The 20,640-nt window shown below is 38.6% G+C and overlaps 1 protein-coding gene across 2 annotated transcripts in view; it reads left to right on the plus strand.

Moving 5' to 3' along the window:
- LOC132108307 (IQ domain-containing protein J-like) overlaps positions 1 to 10,804 on the plus strand; it is a 98,229-nt gene extending 87,425 nt beyond the window's left edge. For both annotated transcript variants that reach the window (XM_059515011.1, XM_059515010.1), the window contains exons 4-6: positions 8,130 to 8,191; positions 9,236 to 9,307; positions 10,468 to 10,804. In XM_059515011.1, the coding sequence (XP_059370994.1) occupies positions 8,130 to 8,191; positions 9,236 to 9,307; positions 10,468 to 10,660 (327 nt within the window). In that variant the 3' untranslated portion in view covers positions 10,661 to 10,804. The remainder of the gene's footprint in view (positions 1 to 8,129; positions 8,192 to 9,235; positions 9,308 to 10,467) is intronic.
- The last annotated feature ends 9,836 nt before the right edge of the window (positions 10,805 to 20,640 follow it).

Below are 20,640 nucleotides of genomic sequence, written 5' to 3' on the forward strand. Positions count from 1 at the left end.
AATAAAACAAATACACTGCTGGACAATAATTAATCATTTGCAATCTATATTTTTTTTCCTAATGGCAATTTTAGGATTGTTTTATATACTAGGCTACATTTAATTAGCAATTATTTAAATTTTCTGCACAGAATAAGGTAGAAAATATACTTTATAGTTTCTGTACTGTAATAAATGTCAATTAGCACTGCATCATTCATAAATTGTGTTTATTTTTTTTTAGTTTCATCAGTTTATTCTGCTTTTATTCAGTTTAGCTGCAGATATAGCCTGGCACGTCTATGTGAGCGAGATCGCTTCTCTTTCAGTGTGAAAACGTCTTCATCTCTATTTAACTTTTCCTCTCCATCAGCGAATGATTCTGAGAGAAAACGCGCCAGGGGTCTGTTTGCTAATGAAACAAACGCTACTTTCATGCATCTGATTATCAGATAAATCTCGCGCTCTTATTTCAAGGTCGTTGTTAATGCTGTGGTTAATTTTAAAAGTTTCCTTCGTATATTCGGTTCATCCGCCTTGTTTAAACACATTTATCATTCAGTGGAACTGTGCGTATGATTTAGACACTTACATTTCTGCTCCGTCCATGCAATAAACACAGCTGTCGATGGCTCCGGTAACTCCGTCGGTAAGATGCAAAAAGTAAAACTACTTCACTTTAGTACTGGCCACGAGTCCTATAGATCACACGTCAGCTGCGTCAGAGACGAACGGAGCGCGAGCGCAATCCTGTGACAGTCTCAGGCGGTAAACAGTGGAGCGCGTGAAGGACAGATAAGAGGCACGATTCACGAACACTCTTCAAGGTCTCCATTAATTCGTGCGTGTAGTGATTTAATGTGTATACATTTTGAAAGCATTGAATCGCTATAGAAATCGCGATTCATTCGATTCTTAGCATTTTGAATCGATAACTGTACAAGATCGGTGATTCACGATTCAAAAATCATGTTTCAAGATCGATGCATATGAATCGACAGGGTTTGTAATCGATGCATCGAGAAAACGAGTGAATCGTTACACCCCTACTTGATTCATTCAAAACCATGTATTCATGCAATAATGAATCACTGTTGTGTGTTTATTAGAGACGCTCAACAGTTCTTTTGTGGGTTTGATTGGAATTATTTTCATTTGTGAAACTGAAGTAAAACAGACAAAATTGTGTCTAAATTGTAACAAAATATTAACGCATTGTTTACTAAACTGTACAAAAAAAAATCAATGTCACATTTGTATGGTATCAAAATGATGAACAGATGCACACAAAAATATCAATGTACTACATCAATTTTATACATGTATCTTACGAACCACAAACAAATGCCTTTCAATTTGATTCGGGATTAAATTATTGTGCATCGATTTGTACAGACATGTTTGCGAATAAAAATGTTCTGTTCTGCATTAATATATCATAAATTGCTCATGCAAAAAGGAATCCATGCATATGTGGATCGGGTGACACGCTTGCATTAATTGACGTCTAGTTCGAGTCGATCTTGTTCGGTTGATTTTGAGACTTCATTTTTCGCAGTTTTCAGCATTTCACAAACACACAGCTACAAACGAACAAGGCCCAGTGCAATTCATTAATTAATTACATTTGCAAATGTGCGTCACTACACTGAAACAAATGCTTTTTCTGCAGAGTTTAGAATTACATTAATGTGCAGCATTTTGTTAAAAAAAAGAGACATATTTGTGAATACAAACGTTATAGTTTGTATTCAAAATTATCATAATTTTTGCATGTAGGGATTAAAATGTGCATTTGTGGATCATAAGATGCGGGTGCATTCATCAGCATCTTTTCTGAGTCAATTCTATTTGATTCATTTGATGATGAATAGCGTGGATTGCGAGCTGTGTGTGTTTGGATTGGGCAAGGCTGAAAGGGCGGAACGAAAGTCTCAAAATTCAAATGAATCAATTCCTTTTTCCCCAGATTTTGGGGAATCAGCAATCTTGCTGGTGTGATATTACTAAACTCTATATATAAATAAGAATATATATATATATTTATTTATATTTATATTTGTATTGCATTTGTATTCTCTTCAGAACATCAACACTGAGTGGAAATCAGAAGATAAAATCCAGTTTGTACTACTGCTGTTGTTGTTCATTTCTTTTGACCCTCCTATCTCTCTCTGTTTTTCTCTATGTGTAGCTGGCTAGTAGCCAGAGGATCTCTCTCAGACACACATACACACACACACACACACACACAGCTGTCTTCATCTCTCCCTCACTCACCTTCAGAGTCTGTTCTGCTTTAGAAAGGGTCAACATCACACCTACAGTGAGCTCTACACACACACACACACACACACAAATCATGTGTATAGTTTCCTCTCTAATCAATGCAGTCTGCCTGGATTTGCAAAACCCAAAATTAATATAGATTTGTTGTCCGCTCGCACACTAAATTATGCAAAGCAAAGTGTTTTATTTCCTGGTTCTTTGGTTGTTTGTGTGAACGAGGAACACCACATCTGTAAACACACAGGCTCACTATCACACTCTTCACACTCACTGCGACATCTGTATCTCACTCTTTTCCAAACCTACAATCCACTCCATTGTCTGAAATGTAATGCAACTCTATTAATACACACACGATGTAAAATCCAACATTCTAGGAACATTGATTTGTAACATTCCAAAAACATAAAAACATCCAGTTTCCCTAATGTTGGTAGAAGGTTATTTAAAGGTTAGTATGATGTTCCAGAAACATTAAATCATTCAAACACCTGCTGTGAACAATCACTGAAAGAAAAAAGTAAGAACACAAACTACAACTTTCTTCAGAATCAGCCTTTTATGAACTGAAGATAAAATTATTTAAATCTTTCAAGATCTGATTAAACAACTCCACAAACAGCATTGCCAGCTTCGGTTATTACTACTTAGGTTGACTTTATTTCTGTTAGATGTCTACATAAATTCTTATTGAGAATTAACAGAGGTTTAGATGTTGACTACTTGTTGAAAATTTAATTTCAAGTCACCATCATGTAGATCAGTGTTGTTTTAGTTCAGCTCTTGACCCTTAACTTATACTAAGTTGCTTCTTTTGCAGGAATTTCAGGTGTTTTCAGAAAACATAATGTCTATTTTATTGACAGACAAATGACTGCTTTAAAGTAGTTTCAACAACTACAGCTATGTTGATTTTTGGAATTGAAATGTTATATGAGAAGGAAGTAATAAACTCAAATGTGAAAAAAATAAATTTTTAACACACTTTAATGATTTCTTTAAGATTGTCTAAAACTATTTAAAAATCACATGTAGACATTAGCACTCATTATACAAACCTCAACAATTGTGACAGTCAAAAAAAATAAAAATAAATTTTTTTGTGTGCTCGCATGAAGTATGCCACCATTGTTGTGTTTCATATGCCTAATGTTGATGTCTGTGAGTGTATTAATGATGCAAAACATATTTACAATGACATTATTTATACACTCACAGTAGGGGTGTAACGGTACGCAAAAATCACGGTTTGGTACGTACCTCAGTTTTAAAGTCAAGGTTCGGTTCATTTTCGGTACAGTAAGGGAAAGAAATGCAAACATTAAACTGCAGGTTGTTTATTACTATAAACCTTTTTTAACAATTTGTTTACACTTTTTTTAATACTTTTAATAAAATATATATAAAATAAAAAAGAATAAGAAATAAAATACTGCTGCAAAGTTCTCCACTAAATAAAATAGTCTCAGTCTCAAACCAATGTCATATAATAAAATATAATGAAAAATCGAAATAAATATGATTACAGTGCAGCATTACCAATCCCAGCTTGTAGGCCTGCTCATATTTAAAATATATATATAACTTTTCCAAAGTGTAAAGTGCAGCATGAACAGTTTCAGTTTTTAGACCTGCTCAGATTTCGTTATTGCGTTGGACCGATCAGAATTAAGAGCAAAGGTCTGTTTAAATGCCGACGGGAGCTGCGTTTGAATTAAAATCTTTTTTTTCCTAGTTGTAGTGATGTTCACACTCGCGTGATGCCTTCTGAAAACCTTAGGCCGGTGACACACTGGCATATTGCACCTGTCAAACACCGTCAATACTGTTGACGGTGTCCTTTATCAGTAGGCTTTATATTTATGCTCAACATGAAGTATAGATATTGTTGTCATGAAGACAAGATCCTGGTCTGTCGGCCTCCCTGGTGTGGTGTATAAAGACACAGAAAACGCGAAGCAGCCGTCACGCAACTGACACGCAGCAGAAACGCCACGCTCACGCCACGCAGCCAGTGTGTCACCGGCCTTAGAATCAGCCGCAGGGCGGTATTTGCGCTGAACGCGGAGACTTTCGCCACTGAATATGTTCGTTTGGAAATACGAAAATGTATATGTTCCGCAAACAAAATATTGCATTCGGTCATTCGGTACACACGTGCAGCGTACCGAAAGCCCTGTACCGAAACTGTCCGGTACGAATACACGTACCGTCACACCCCTAACTCACAGACATTAACATTCAGCATCAGCATTACAAGTTGTTTCTTTGAGTTATTTAAATCTCTTTAATGCAGTCATTTGTCTATCATTAAAACAGACACCTTGAGCTGCTTTATCAATGCAGACAGGTTTTCTAAAAAAAATGCTGTAAAAGAAGCAACTTAACAAAAGTTGAAGGTGAAGAGCCCAACTAAAACTCCATAATGGTGATGTCGAACGAAACATTTTCAATAAGACGTCAAAATCTAAATCTTTTTAATTCTCAATAAGAACTTCTGTAGAAGAGAAGAACCAACATTTAGAGAACATTCTTATAACAAAATTCTGTTAGCTTGGTTCATACTCATACAAAATATGGACAAATGGTTGGTAAAATAACAGGTGAAACAGTCTTCTTCAATATATATCTTATTACTTTACATGTTATATTTGATTAAGCATGAAGGCAAAATGGTTCGTTTGAAAATATTTGGCCTTTATAAAACATATTATTATTATATTTTTACTCCTGCTTAAGGGACCTGGAAACAGTAGGTTTTATGATAATTTACTGATGTTTTGACTTTCATAATTAAAATTAGTTTATTTGCATTTTTTTTTATAAAAATACACTACAAACAGTAATATTGTGAAATATTATTATAGTTTAAAACATCTGTTTTCTGTGCGAATCTCTGTTAAACTAATTTATTTCTGTGATGCTCCGCTGTATTTTCAGCATCATTCCTCCAGTCTTCAGTGTCACATGATCTTCAGAAATCGTGAAAATATGATGATTTACTGCTCAAGAAACATTTCTGATTATTTTCAATGTTGAAAACAGTAGTGCTGCACAAGATTTTGTGGAAACCATCATGCATTTTATTTTTTAGGATTCACAGACTAATAGAACATTCAAAAGAACAGCATTTATTTCAAATATAATTATACTGTAACATTATACATTTGTACTGTCACTTTTGATCAGTTTGCATAAATAAATACATTTATTTAGTTAGTGTACTGTACATTTGTGTTTTGGCCCTAATGTTGGTCTGTGGAGGAGCTTCATGCAGGGATGATGTGTTCAGAAGCTGAAAACTAATGACACCACTGAGCAACCAACCACCCCACTGACCGAGAGCAGATATTCAGCTGATTTAAGCTTGTTATTTTCATCTGAAGATCTTGATTCTTATCAATATCTTCTCCTGTAATTGATACAGGATGACATAGAAAGACTTGAGAACATTAAACAGTGTCAATGAATGGTAGCAGCTCTGGCAGTTTTGTGTGTGGTATTTCAGTAAAAAAATTATGCATTTTATTCACTAACCATCTGAAATCTTGTTTAATGATGCTAGGCTAATACTCTGATATAGAGCTGTGCCATTAGCATTAATAATGTCACAGGCATTTTTTTTTTCAACACAACACGTCTCATTAATTTTAGGCTCATTACAGATCGTGCCTTATTCACAGAACTCAGCACTATTTGCCTTCTGCAACTAATGGTGTGCCATTACTGTCAGGCGGTAAACAGAATTGTATATAAAATAAATGTTTGTATACAGCAGTAGTTTACCAAATGGCACGCAATGAGTGTGAGATGAAGTCTACAGCACATTCAACATTTCACTGAGGCCATCAGGTCTGAATGATGCTCTAGGCTCAGTAAAGTATGGCATATTGTGTCAAACTGTGTTCACATTTGTGCTCTTAACTGATTAGTGAACTTCCTTCATTACATCAGGAGGCAGAATAATGCAGTTTATCTGAGCTGTAGGCTGTCACGTGGAGTCTGTTTTGATTTCGTTTTCTTGCCCATTTCAGTTTCTCGTTTCTCCATGTAGCTAATTGGTTCTCACACCTGTTTTGATCTACCTTGATTACTCTCCTCTGTCTGTTCAAGCCTTCAGTTTCCTATGTGATGCCGAGTTCACACTGCACGATTTAAGCCCAATTTTTCACTCACAGACAGGTTTTGATAAAGCACAGACAAATGCCCAAAATCGGAGGCAAATCGGTGCTCGTTCACGCAAGTGACAATCACGCAGTGTGACTTGTCAAAGACGCGATCTGAGGGAATCGCAGACACAACGCTGACACCTGCAAAATATTTGCCATGCTAAATATCTGCGATTCACAATCACGCTGTGTGAAATGATTTCTGACTCAAAACTACATCAGCGATGAGTTACTGAAAAATAATTTGTTACCTCCAACTCTCTTAGCAGAACACCCAATCCCTGTTCCCTTGCACAAGAACTCCGGTCTGACACACACAGGTTCTTGTGTTATTTCCTTATCATTTCTCCCATGTGTTTTGTTCTGACACATAGTTTACAGACCAGACAGAGCTGTCAGCAGTTCTTCCTATTGATAAGTCATGCAGTGTGAAACACCCTGTCGCCGATCCATTGCGTAATGTGAACACAGTAGTAACTGAATGCTACCCCAGATAGTCACGCAGTGTGAAAACAACAGCAATCAGATGAGTTTGAAAATCATGCATTGTGAACTCCGCATCAGTCCAGTATCGGTTATGTATATATATATATATATATATATATATATATATATATATATATATATATATATATATATATATATATATATATATATGTTATATTCCATTAAGTGGCATTTGGCAGTCATTGCAATCATTTGATTTTCTAAGACATTTCACCTCTGCAGGGGCAAATTTTATAATTACCTTACATGCAATGGTAAGGGCAGGCATAAAACAACCAGAATCAAGGAAACAGTCCAGGGTCAAAAACACTAAGGCAAGGCAAAAATAAGAAATTCAGAAAACAAATCACAAGCAATGTGTGTGTGTGTGTGTGTGTGTGTGTGTGTGTGTGTGTGTGTGTGTGTGTGTGCCATTCTTATAGTGTGAGACGGATGATGATGTAATGAGAGACAAGTGATGATGAGTCTGGGCAAAGGATTATGGGAAATGGACTCATTGTGGTGAGTGGTAAAGGGTACAGGATGGGGTGCCCTCTAGTGCAGCTCAAGGGTACTCCAGCTAGAGTTACACATCCAATTTTCTTCAACAAAAACCATCTTTACAATGCAAAGGTGGAACAGTATTTTTATCCAACATGTACATGCATTAACACACATAAATTGCATAATATAGCCTATAAATAAAAAAAACGTATTATTGCTCTTGATATTGTAATAATGTTGAGTAAAAGAAAGCTTGATATATGTTGTAGCATGAAAAACAAAAAGCATGAAGCTGAAGCTGCAAAATCTGTTACCTCCATCTTTTCTGCACTTTGTTTTTTATGATGATGAGAGCAGAATTCAGTCAGTGAGCGCACACTACGCGCTCCACGGTGACGAATTAAAGCACATTTGAAATTGCAATTATAAGAAACGTGTGAGATTTATTTTAATGCTCAACGCTGTAAACCGCATGCAGACAGGAATCATCAAACAGTGTGAGCACATCTTTAAATGTGATGCCGCATTCCATACGTTTCATTTACTGATACATTTCACTGTCATCAAGAACAGCTGGAACAGGTCTAGTTTAATTATGCTGGGGCATTTTTGCTCATTATTCCTGACCTTGGCTTTGGAAATGAGGGACACTTGGACTGATTTTATTGTTTATGCACTTTTTCTCTTGTCTGTGTCTCCCAGGTGGAGCTCCAGACAACCGAGAGAATAAAGTGTTTGAGCGATGGAGGATACGAACTGCAAAAGTGAGTACTGTGTGTGAACATGAAACAAAAAGAAGCTGGCAAGACAGTGGAGTTTCTGTTATAAAAGAACATTATTTTCCTCTCAGTACTGATGTGAGGGCTCCCTCTAGTGTGCAGCTCAAGTGTTACAAACCCAACAGATTTTCTTCTCTGTTAACCATTTCATTTATCTCAAAGGGATCATTTCCATTATTTCACGTGTCACAAATTTGTTCTCTTACAGTTTATCCCAGTATTTTAATTCCAGGGAGAATCTAGTTGGGATTCAGACCTATGTTTTTGTAGACATAAGCTGTGAATTATTAGTTTGGTGTCAAACACAAAACAATAGTGATGGGAGAAACACACCTTGAATCAACTGAATCTCAAAGCGCTAAAAACGCCTGCTGGACAAAACTGTGTTCATGCAACAAAAACTACCAAACCATATTACATGCAATTAACACCATCAAATACTATTAAATATCAAATGCCTGTATAATATGTGCTATTTTATTATTTTGCAGGGCTTGTTTTGTTTGTTTTATGGAGGGCTTTTATAAACAAGCCATTAAAAGACTATTAACCACTATTCTTCCTTTAACACAAATGTCTGATAACAGTGTCTACAAACTAACAAAACTGATCTGAGATCAGGTAAAAAAAAAAAAAAAAACCTTAATGAAGACAAAATGAAGCTTCGTTAACTGAAATTACAGGATTTGATCAGTTTTATACACACTCCAAACCACTGGTTCAAATCAAATGGTTGCAAAAGTTTCAAAGCCTCATGAAGCAGTGCTTTGAAAAACCCATCACTACTAAACAGGCAAAAATGATAATTTCACTCTAGAAGCATTATCACTAATTCAAAGCAGTAGTCAGGAGGGAGCTGTATTCCTGTGAGAGTAAAACAAAGTAGTTTCCAGCCATTAATTAATTTGCTAAAGAACGTTCAGAGTTTCAACATCATCATGAAATGTATAATTTAGAATTTAAAATGTAAAAAAAAAGGAAGAATAAAGATTGAATTAATGGATTAATTGTCGAATGTGCTTGTTTTAGTCATCAGATGGTGACAGACATGGAGAATAACATCACAGTGAGCACACATCCACTGGAGAGCACAGTACTGATGTGAGTATGTGATCAATATGTCCATTACCGATACGGCAGATATCACATTGCCACAGGTGATTATGATAAACGGTACTCCACTGTCATGTATGATTATGGATAATACAGTGGACTCAATTATTGCTTTCACTTTATCATGGTATTACATCACTAACAGTAAATTATGCATTCAACCTGCTATAAGCAGGCCTACAGGTTGTGAGTGCAGAATTACGCTGTGAGAAACAAAAGGTTTCACTTCACAAGTTGTCCTTGATACAGTGTTAATTACATTTTTATAGAGTTTAGTTTACGAATGTTTGCTTGAAATGACCAGTTTGGTGATAAATCATGGCAAAATTCCCCACGATTAGTATTAGAGTTTCATATTTTAATTATCATTAAAACTATTTGATTACCGTGATTTGAACAACTCAGTATAAATAATAATATCCATAAAGCAGAGATTTAAGTAACAGCAGAGCACACAAAGTAGCTTAGTTTCATTTTGTGTGAAAACATTGCGAAAAGCTTCGAGGTTTTAACGGGTGCTCAGGGAATTATAAAAATTAATATATGAATTAATTAATTATATGAATGTACATCTGAAGGATCTGACTGTCTTCAGAAAATATTAAATAGCATCTTGTTTTCACCTTTGCTCCGTGTAATAGCTAATAAACTAGTATTGGTTACTTGAAACAGCTGTAACTCTGCTGCTCCATCAGCGCCACCTGCTGTCAGAGAGTGGATTTACAGAGACTCACATTCACACTCAGTCTGTGTGCAGTCTCTGTCTGGACTAAAAACACACCAGATTTACACGCCCTGCTCTAATTTATGACCGGTTGATGAAAAACAAGCTTATGTGGATTCTACACATTTAAACAATTCAGATAATGTATCTAGAATTATTTATGATGTATGATAAAATACATGTAATCATTTATTAATCAATCATCATTTTGACTCTTTTCTTTATCTAAAGGATAAAATGTGAGGTTTACAATTTTATGAAAGTTTTCAAAACTTTATTTTAACATTTCATATATATACAGTATATATATATATATATATATATATATATATATATACACACACACACACACACACACTGTAAACTAAACTGTAAAATAGAGTGTAAGCTAATGAATTGTATCTTTGCTCATGTTCTCCATCAGCATCCATCATGACTGGCAAGACTTCCTGCAGACACAGGATATCCTGGAGAAGAGAAGCCCCTCCCCTCCCTCTCTGTCCTCAGACAAGATGAGCACGTCCATCAGCATGACCACCCTATCAGACGGCAGCACCCCTGTAAGCCCCACCCTCTTTCCTCTTCCGCAGGCTGTTGGTGTAGCTGCAGTAGTTTGAGGTGTTTGTTAATTTTAGGTCAGTTTGGTCTGAAGAACATGACGTTGAGGAGCATCAAATGCATTTGGTAATGCTGGTGTTCAGACATGTTCCCTGGTAGTAATCAAGATATTATTTGACATACCTTTGACTTACGTACTATGTAAATAAAGAAATAGATCAGTTGTTCTTCTGTGCTGAGAAGATTGTGACTGTCTTGCTGTTTGATGAAATCTTATCAAATCTGAGTCTCACACTTGGTTGAGTATCTCATATGTAGCCAGAGGGATCTGTTGTTTAGGCACTTGTGTACAGTACAGGCTAACACGCACACTCACTGCAGCCTTTAACCACTGTTTAGTTCATTGTTTATGGCTGTTTTTACAATATACGTGGTTGTAAAGTCGCTTTATTAGATCAGTCCATGCCTTATGCAGGTTTATGGCTGGAAATGGAAAAAAAAAATCTAAAGGTATTTTTGGTGTGTCTGAAATCTCAAACTCTTTGAGCAGGTGTTTCTTTAGATTAATTAAACAAACATGTTCTCTGTAGTATGAATGTGTGGAGTATGAACATAATCTGAATACCCGTGATGTTGTCATTGTCATGTGATCTGCCAACATCAGTGTTGTCACTTCACTGTGAATCACAAATCTTCCCCTGTGGCCTCAAGGGATATTACAGTATCCATCGGATGCCCACTTTAGAGTCTCTTTGGAAGAAGATGGTCATCCCAGTACTTTTCATTTACTGTTTTATGAATATGAATTTGGACGTACTACTGTTTACATAAGTTCCCTTTCAGCCAGACATTCAGAGTCACATCTGTGACCGAGGAATTGGGATCTTGCTTCGAGAAACCAATCTACTTTAAGTGTAAACTAAATGCACATTGGCATGCAATGATTTCATCCAGCTGCCCCTGATCAAAGCATGAGCATAAAAAGGCAGCAGGTGCAACTCATACCAGCTTTTCACTTTGGAGCCAAGCAGCATCATCATTTTGCCCTTGCCAAGCTTTGTCAAGTCACCTTTATTTATATAGCACTTTTAACATTATATATTCTAACAAAATATATAGAGACGTTCTGCGTTTGGTCTCGTACTCTATCACATATGTTGTCAGTGTTGTGCGCTTGCTTAGTCCTTTGTTGTGATACACAGTAAAGTGTGTTCAAGCGCTAGCAAAGACAGTGTAAAGAAATACCCTTTGTAAGAAGCAGTTAAATCAGCGGGAGTTAAAAGCAGATCGTAAGTGTATTTATTTCTTGTCTCATTAGTGTTTAGCACAGTTGTCGTTGCTAGGAAAAACTTGTTTACTGTGTTGAGACGTGCTGCATTTGGTTTCGTACTCTATCGCATATATTGTCAGTGTCGTGCGCTTGCTTAGTACTTTGTTGTGCTAAACCGTAAAGTGTGTTCAGCTGAAGGTTAGTATACCGTGGCAGCGGTCGCAGAAACCCTCCAGTTAAGCTGTCCTCGTGTGAAGACCGAAGAGTGTAAAGACCATCGACTCCACCGGGCAGGGACACCGGCAAGGGATATAAGTATTGTTTTGATTTAATCTCTTTTTCCTTCTCCTGGTTTCATTTCTTTTTCAGTGTTTTTATAATCCTATTCTTACTATGTGTTTCCAGATCCCTACTATCACTACCACTCGCAAACCACACATCACACAAAGTAGACAGCGCAATCTTAACAACCTGCACACTTTGCCTATATCTGCTAATACACTACTTTCTTTTCCTATTGGTCTCTGGAATTGCCAGTCTGCTGTAAACAAAGCCGATTTCATTACTTCTATTATTAGTCATTCAAAGCTTAATCTCATGGCCCTAACAGAGACCTGGATCAAACCAGAGGACACTGCTACACCTGCAGCACTCTCCAATAATTTCTCATTTTCCCACTCCCCCTGTTTGACTGGAAGAGGTGGAGGTACTGGTCTGCTCATCTCTAATGATTGGAAATGTAATCCTTTACCATCTTTGGGTATCAACAGCTCCTTTGAATCTCATTCAGTTACTGTTGCCTACCCTTTTAAAATACATTTTGTAGTTGTCTATTGACCCCCAGGACCACTGGGTAACTTTTTGGATGAATTAGATGTGTTGCTCTCAACCTTTTCTGAGGATGGTACTCCCCTAGTTATGCTTGGAGATTTCAACATCCATCTAGATAAACCTCTGTATGCTGATTTCCACACTCTGCTTGCCTCTTTTGATCTCAACCGAATGTCAACTACTGCTACTCACAAATTATGTGTGTCTATATATATATAAGACCTCTAACACTAGCTTGCTCTTTTCTTTTTCTATTCTGTTTTCTTTATATTATATTATTTAAAAGCCCTTGCTACGTGTACTGTGTTAACCTAACTGAGACTTGTTACAGCACTTATATATCATTGCTCTTTTGTTGTTTTTGATTGCTTCCACTGTCCTCATTTGTAAGTCGCTTTGGATAAAAGCGTCTGCTAAATGAATATATAAATGTAACAAAGCAACTGAACAGCATTAAATAGGAAAATATTGTGTCAATAAAGCAAACCGGCAGTTCATCATTGAATTCAATGATGTCATCATCCAGCTAAGTTCAGTTTAAGTGGGTTGGGCACTTCAGGCTGCACTACCCCATCTCCTCTGTGTGTCTCAGCACGTTAAAGGACATTTCACTAAAAGAGCACGGGTGTGTCTTTTTAAAGATGATGTTGTGTCCGGCAAACTTGACATTGGGTTTTCGAAATAACGATGTTGCATCTTGCTATAGACAACTTAATCCAAAATTCTTTTTTATGTTAAGATCCAAGTTGTTGTAGGAGCACCATTTGTGAAATGCTGAATCTCCTCTCTGTAGGCTGTTAAATTAAAAATAAATTATGAAGAGAAAGCGAGTAGAGAACATTTACATTGTCAAAGAACATTATGACTGACTTCGGTCTAGCATGAGTTTAAGCACTCTCAAAAAAAAAACTCCCTTCAGTTTCACAGCAGTTACTCATGTGAGAAAGATAGAAAACTTTGGAAGAAATCTGTTCTGCTGCTGAGGGGTGTGTCCCCTTCAGGGAGAATATTTTCCTAGCTCTGGACAGATATGTCCCTTGGGTCAAAAGATCCTAACAAACGTATTAAAAGGTATTTTTTATGTTTTAAATTTAAATTTTTAATTACAGCTGTTTTGAAGATTTCTTTGTTCTGGTCTGGATATATACCGTATTTTCCAGACTATAAGTCGCACTTTTTTTCATAGTTTGGCTAGCCCTGCGACTTATTGGCCCGGTTTCACAGACAGGGCTTAGACTAAGCCAGGATTAGACCATAGATCAATTAGGACATTTAAGTAATTTTTATAAACATGCTTAAAAAAAAACATTACCGATGTGCATCTTAAAACTAAAAAGGCACTGATATATTTTTAAGATCAGTCAGTGCAAGTTTATTTCAGTGGAAACAGCTCAGACTTACATTTTAGTCTAGGACTAGTCTTAAGCCCTGTCTGTGAAACCAGGGGATAGTCAGGTGCGACTTATTTATCAAAATTTATTTGACATGAACCGAGAGAAATGAACCAAAAGAGGGCGCTCTATGCTGCTCATTGCTTCTGTAGTCTACACTGAAGACATAGAGCGTCCTCTCGTGGCTGCAGATGGTAATGTTTTCTCTTGGTGCTTGGTTCTAAATAAATGCGACTTATAGTCCAGTGTGACTTATATATGTTTTTTTCCTCGTCATGACGTATTTTTGGACTGATGCGACTTATACTCAGGTGCGACTTATAGTCCAAAAAATACGGTAAGCTAAATAGCGAAACACTATCTGGGGATTCTGTAACCATAAAACACCCACACAGTGTGTGTGAGTCTATAAAGCTCTGCACAATAACTCTCACTGCTGTGTGTCTTTCTGTTGTCAGTTACACATCTCTCACTCTGAGATTCATCTTTGAGCAATTGATGTTATGTATTTATCAGAATTGGAGTGGAATTTAATTCTGAATTAGCTTCTAATTGTTTAATTATGTAACTGGCATGATACATTTTTACCTGACAAATAAAATGTTGTCCGACACCCTGATGAAGGCAAGTTAGCCGCCATGCATTTTTGCATGTATAAATAAATCTGTTCTGAAATCATTATTTACAGTAGATTAAAGTGCAGTCTGGTGTTTCCACAAATATGTGTCCAGTATCGATCATACCGTAGTACCAATGACTGGACCATGGCTGACATCTTTAGGGACTTCTGATTTCTGAATGTCACTGGCTTAACAAGTTCCAGTTTTCATGATCAGGGAAAAAGGTACACTTTTGTATGTTGGATTGTATCGTTGCGCCACTCTGGGTCGATCCATTATTTAACATTTGAATTTCTCTGTATTTACAAATCCTTGGAAACATTTGGGATAATGTAAGTGCACAAGTGCATTAAATACAGTACATCACACTATGCAAGTGGTTTATGGATATATTATTAAGAAAATCTTACATATTGTTCATTTAATTGCTCATAAAAAGCTTTTGGAGAAAGAACCCTTGGCTAACATTAGTAGACAAAAATAGTATTATTGTAATTATTACTATAATTATTACTTGAAGGTTTCCTGTGTGCTTTGATCATGTGATACATAGAGTCTAATATGAGCTGATGTGAAGTTGTAATGATTCCACTAGAGGTCAGTACAGGGCTGTAACTGTATCATCACTTATCACCAGACCATGAATATACTGCATCTATTTCTAAATACAGTTAATTGGTTTATATATATATAATTTTTTTTATGTGTTTTTTCATATTGTTTAAATTTTGTTTAAGGGTAAAATGATCTTAAGCATGTAAATGTTTCCTTGTTGGTAGAGCACAGTGAGTCTACCATGTGGTCAACTCAGTCTATTTCTCATTTGGTGTAATTGCATTCTGTCGCCTGGTATTAATTAAAGCATGAGAGGAGAACAGATGTAGGTTGCTCTGCCTCTTTCTCTCTCAGTCTTTTAATTTCATGACACTCAACATTAAATATTTAGTGGCTGTAGACTGCATCAGACCAAGGCCTCGTCTGTGTCCACAGCCCGCCGTAATGTGCATCAATCTGATCTGATCTGTGTGTTTGGGGACATTGCCAATATGAAAGGTTGATTGATATGATTATGATCGGGCTCTATTCATTAGATCCGTGAGAATGATTGTCTGTTCAGAGCCACTGGGAATAAAACAAGCATTACTGATTCATGACACATCCTGAACCCTGCAGAGGAAGACGGATGTCCTCAGGATGGAAAAATATGCCGTGCATGACTGATCAGAGACCGTGATCATTAATTATCGGAAAGAGCTTAAGATGCATTTGACATGATGACATCATTTCAACTCAAACAACTTAGTGTGAGGTGAAAACAAAGCAGCTCAGTGTCTGGGTGCAAACACTCCACATATGGATTTTATAGAATGAATAGATGGATTTTAAAGGGATAATTGAAATGAAAATGAAAATGCAGTTATTTAGTCACCCTCATGTTGTTTCAGACCTGTATGATTGAGCACAAACAGATGAGGTCAGGATTAACTGTTTTTATATGGAAGCAGCACTGCTAATAATTCGGCTTAATATCTCCTGTTCTGTGGGAGAAAATCTGTCATGCAGAGTGTATATATATATATATATATATATATATATATATATATATATAAAGGAAATTTTGGATTGCCTTGGATTTTAAAGGATAAAAACAGCATTCACACTACTGCAAAATGTGCATGCTAATTTTACCCTAGATGTTAGTTAGGGTAGGTGCCACAGTTAAAGGTTTTCCATTTGATTTAGCCACTAAATTAGACAATCTCCATATGCCCTATCTGCAAAAATAAATAAATGAATAAATAAATTAATGAATACTACGGAACTTAAAGTTGAAAGCAACTGATGCAAATGTTATAGGTAGGGGGTGCTCTTAAACAACCCCACCACTCAAATTTTATTAAGATGGGGGTCCCAATTTGTATAGAAGTTTTCAAATTAATGAATATCATCAAGATGTGGGTATCATAACCGAATAATAATCATTTTATTCCAGGCTGGTAGTAATCATTCACAACTGGGTTGAGAGTACACATGCCCCCTTCCAAAGAAAGTATAAGGGGAGAAGATGATATAAAAGTCAAATATGCACTAACACTCCACCCAGATCTTAAAATACCAATACACAGCATATATGCTTAGGAATAACACTCCATTGCCCAACCAGACCTAAAGGTTAGGAACAAGATATTTTTCCCACATTTACAACAAGCTAGCCCATTACGAATGTTAATCACATTAAACCAAGGAAGAAAGATGTAGTATGACGCCTCTTCTTGGCATCTGTTTCCATGGTGACTCTTCTCTTAAGAATGTCTTTGTGTTCACCATGAACTCTGAGTTTAAATCAGCTCAGATTTAATAAAGAGTTCTGGGTTTATGTGATGCCTATCATCATACCCATCTGCAATTATGGATATAAATGGCATTGACACAATTATGCTGAATGTCCACAAGTCAACTAAATGAACTACGTCTGGTTTGTCCATGTCTGTTTAGTCTACACAGAGATGGCAAGAAATGATTTTACCAGTTTTATTAAGCACTCATTAACCTGAAAGAATGTTTTCTTGCTGTCAACACATCATCATCAAAAAACATAAGACAAACTCTGCATATTGATAGTTTTCAAGGGACATCCACACGTGCCAACGTTTTTCTCAGTAAATCTATTTCTAAAGGTGTCTTTGACTTGAAATTTTAACAACCCAAGTAATGTACGCATACAAGGAAAAAAATAAGTCCAGAAACAAAGTTATGTGTAATAAAATGGAATGACACGAAGGAATGACACATTTTCAAAAATATTGAACACACAAAGAAAGGGTGTTACAAAAAGGCATGGAAAGCCATGACACCAGCTGAATCAGTAATTGGAAAGCAATTCTGCCCCTCGTTAGTGGAAATGACATTTAGCTGGTTCAGTCCAGCACCTACAGTACCAGGATGATGAAGATGGAACCAGGCTGGACATTTCATTAAGACAATGATCCCAAACACAGCCATGAAACTCTCAGAGAAAGAAAATAAAGCTGCTAGAATGACCAGCCAATCACCTGACTGGAATCCAATAGAAATTAAGAACTAAAGGTCGGAGTTCATAGACCAAAATCACACCTGAGCAATGCATGCCACTAGTTCCTCCTACAGCTGCAGCTACAGCAAAGTATTAAATACATTTCCCTGTATCCTTCCATTTGATTACACATAGCTTAATTTCTGAACTTATTTGTTTTGTTTTCTTTGTATATGTGGATACTTATGTGGTTGTTATTGACGTCTGGTTAAAAATCCATGTCAGCAGCACATTTAGAAATATATTTACTGGAAAAATGGTGGTGTGTTCAATACTTATTTTACCCGATGTATACTTGTAATGAAAGAATCATTTTGTGGTTGCCATACTAAATTGGCAGGTGGTTGAATTGATACTGAATCGGTGCATTTGGTCCAACAGTTAATGACCACAGTGTCCATATGTCTTCTGGCACTGGTAGAGATAGAGATCAAGTAATCTAGATGTTGAAAAACACAATCTGTATTGATGCAGTCTCCTTATCCTAATTTACTACTGTGACGAGTGGTTCGGGGCCGAGAGCCATGGGAACGTAGCGAGGCCGGTGGAGTGATTGGAAATGAGCGACACCTGCTCCACTCACCGGTCTCGAGTCCCACGGAGGAGATCGGAAGGACACAAAAGAGGAGCAACGACAGTGAAGGACGAGAGAGGACCAGGCTTGGGTTTTTGTTTGTGCGCGACAGTCGTCCACGAGGGGCTGTCCAGCTGTTTCTTGTTTATTTGGTTATTAAAGTTGTGATTTGAATGTTCGCCGGATCCCGCCTCCTTTTTCCTGCGATTTTGAAGTTTTTACATTGTTCGAACTACTACTAAGCAATCTACCGACTGGTAACTTAGGTTTTTGACCAAACACCAACTGATATTGCTACGTCCACATTGCAGCTTTAAAATCTGTGTAAAAAATTATATATATATATCACCGATCACCACCTGGTGGTGAGTTGGAACCGATGGCGGGGGAGGAAGCTGGACAGACTCGGCAGACCCAAACGTACTGTGAGGGTCTGCTGGGAACGTTTGGCCGAGTCTCCTGTCAGAGAGATCTTCAACTCCCACCTCCGGCAGAGCTTCGACCGGATCCCGAGGGAGGCTGGAGATATTGAGTCCGAGTGGACCATGTTCTCCACCTCCATTGTCGAAGCGGCCGCTCGGAGCTGTGGCCGTAAGGTTTCCGGTGCCTGTCGAGGCGGCAATCCCCGAACCTGGTGGTGGACACCGGAAGTAAGGGATGCCGTCAAGCTGAAGAAGGAGTCCTATCGGGCCTGGTTGGCTTGAGGGACTCCTGAGGCAGCTGACAGGTACCGGCAGGACATGCGGACTACAGCCCGGGTGGTTGTGGAGGCAAAAACTCGGGCCTGGGAGGAGTTCGGTGAGGCCATGGAGAAGGACTATCGATCAGCCTCGAAGAGATTCTGGCAAACCGTCCGGCGCCTCAGGACAGGGAAGCAGTGCCCTACCAACGCTGTTTACAGTAGAGGTGGGGAGCTGTTGACCTCAACTGGGGATGTCGTTGGACGGTGGAAGGAATACTTCGAGGATCTCCTCAATCCCGCTGTCACATCTTCCATTGAGGAAGCAGAGGGATGAGGGCTCAGATGTGGACTCGTCCATCACCCAAGCTGAGGTCACAGAGGTAGTCAAGAAACTCCTCTGTGGCAAGGCACCGGGGGTGGATGAGATCCGCCCTGAGTACCTCAAGTCTCTGGATGTTGTGGGGCTGTCTTGGCTGACACGCCTCTGCAGCATCGCGTGGCAGTCTGGGACGGTGCCTCTGGGATGGCAGACCGGGGTGGTGGTCCCTCTTTTTAAGAAGGGGGACCGGAGGGTGTGTTCCAACTACAGGGGGATCACACTTCTCAGCCTCCCTGGGAAAGTCTATGCCAGGGTACTGGAGAGGAGAATCCGGCCGATAGTAGAACCTCGGATTCAGGAGGAACAGTGTGGTTTTCGTCCAGGCCGTGGAACACTGGACCAGCTCTATACCCTCTACAGGGTGCTGGAGGGTTCATGGGAGTTTGCCCAACCAGTCCACATGTGCTTTGTGGATTTGGAGAAGGCATTCGACTGTGTCCCTCGCGGTGGCCTGTGGAGGGTGCTCCGGGAGTATGGGGTCCTGGGCCCTTTGCTAAGGGCTATCCGGTCCCTGTACGACCGGAGCACGAGCTTGGTTCGTATTGCCAGCAGTAAGTCAGACTTGTTCCCGGTGCGTGTTGGACTCCGGCAGGGCTGCCCTTTGTCGCCGGTTCTGTTCATGATTTTTATGGACAGAATTTCTAGGCGCAGCCAGGGGCCGGAGGGGGTCAGGTTAGGTGACAACACGATTTCGTCTCTGCTCTTTGCGGATGATGTTGTCGTGTTGGCCTCATCAAACCAGGACCTTCAGCATGCACTGGGACGGTTTGCAGCCGAGTGTGAAGCGGCTGGGCTGAGAATCAGCACCTCCAAATGCGAGGCCATGGTCCTCACTTGGAAAAGGGTGGCTTGCCCACTTCAGGTTCGTGGAGAGTTCCTGCCTCAAGTGGAGTAATTTAAGTATCTTGGGGTCTTGTTCACGAGTGAGGGAAGGATGGAACGGGAGATTGACAGACGGATCGGTGCAGCTTCTGCAGTAATGCGGTCGATGTACCGGTCTGTCGTGGTGAAGAAAGAGCTGAGCCGCAAGGCGAAGCTCTCGATTTACCGGTCAATCTACGTTCCTACTCTCACCTATGGTCATGAGCTTTGGGTCATGACCGAAAGGACAAGATCTTGGATACAGGCGGCCGAAATGAGCTTTCTCCGCAGGGTGGCTGGGCGATCCCTTAGAGGAGCTCAGAGTAGAGCCGCTGCTCCTCCACATCGAGAGGGGTCA

This window comes from Carassius carassius, chromosome 28, assembly GCF_963082965.1.
Source record: "Carassius carassius chromosome 28, fCarCar2.1, whole genome shotgun sequence".
In the NCBI taxonomy this organism is placed as follows: Eukaryota; Metazoa; Chordata; class Actinopteri; order Cypriniformes; family Cyprinidae; genus Carassius; species Carassius carassius.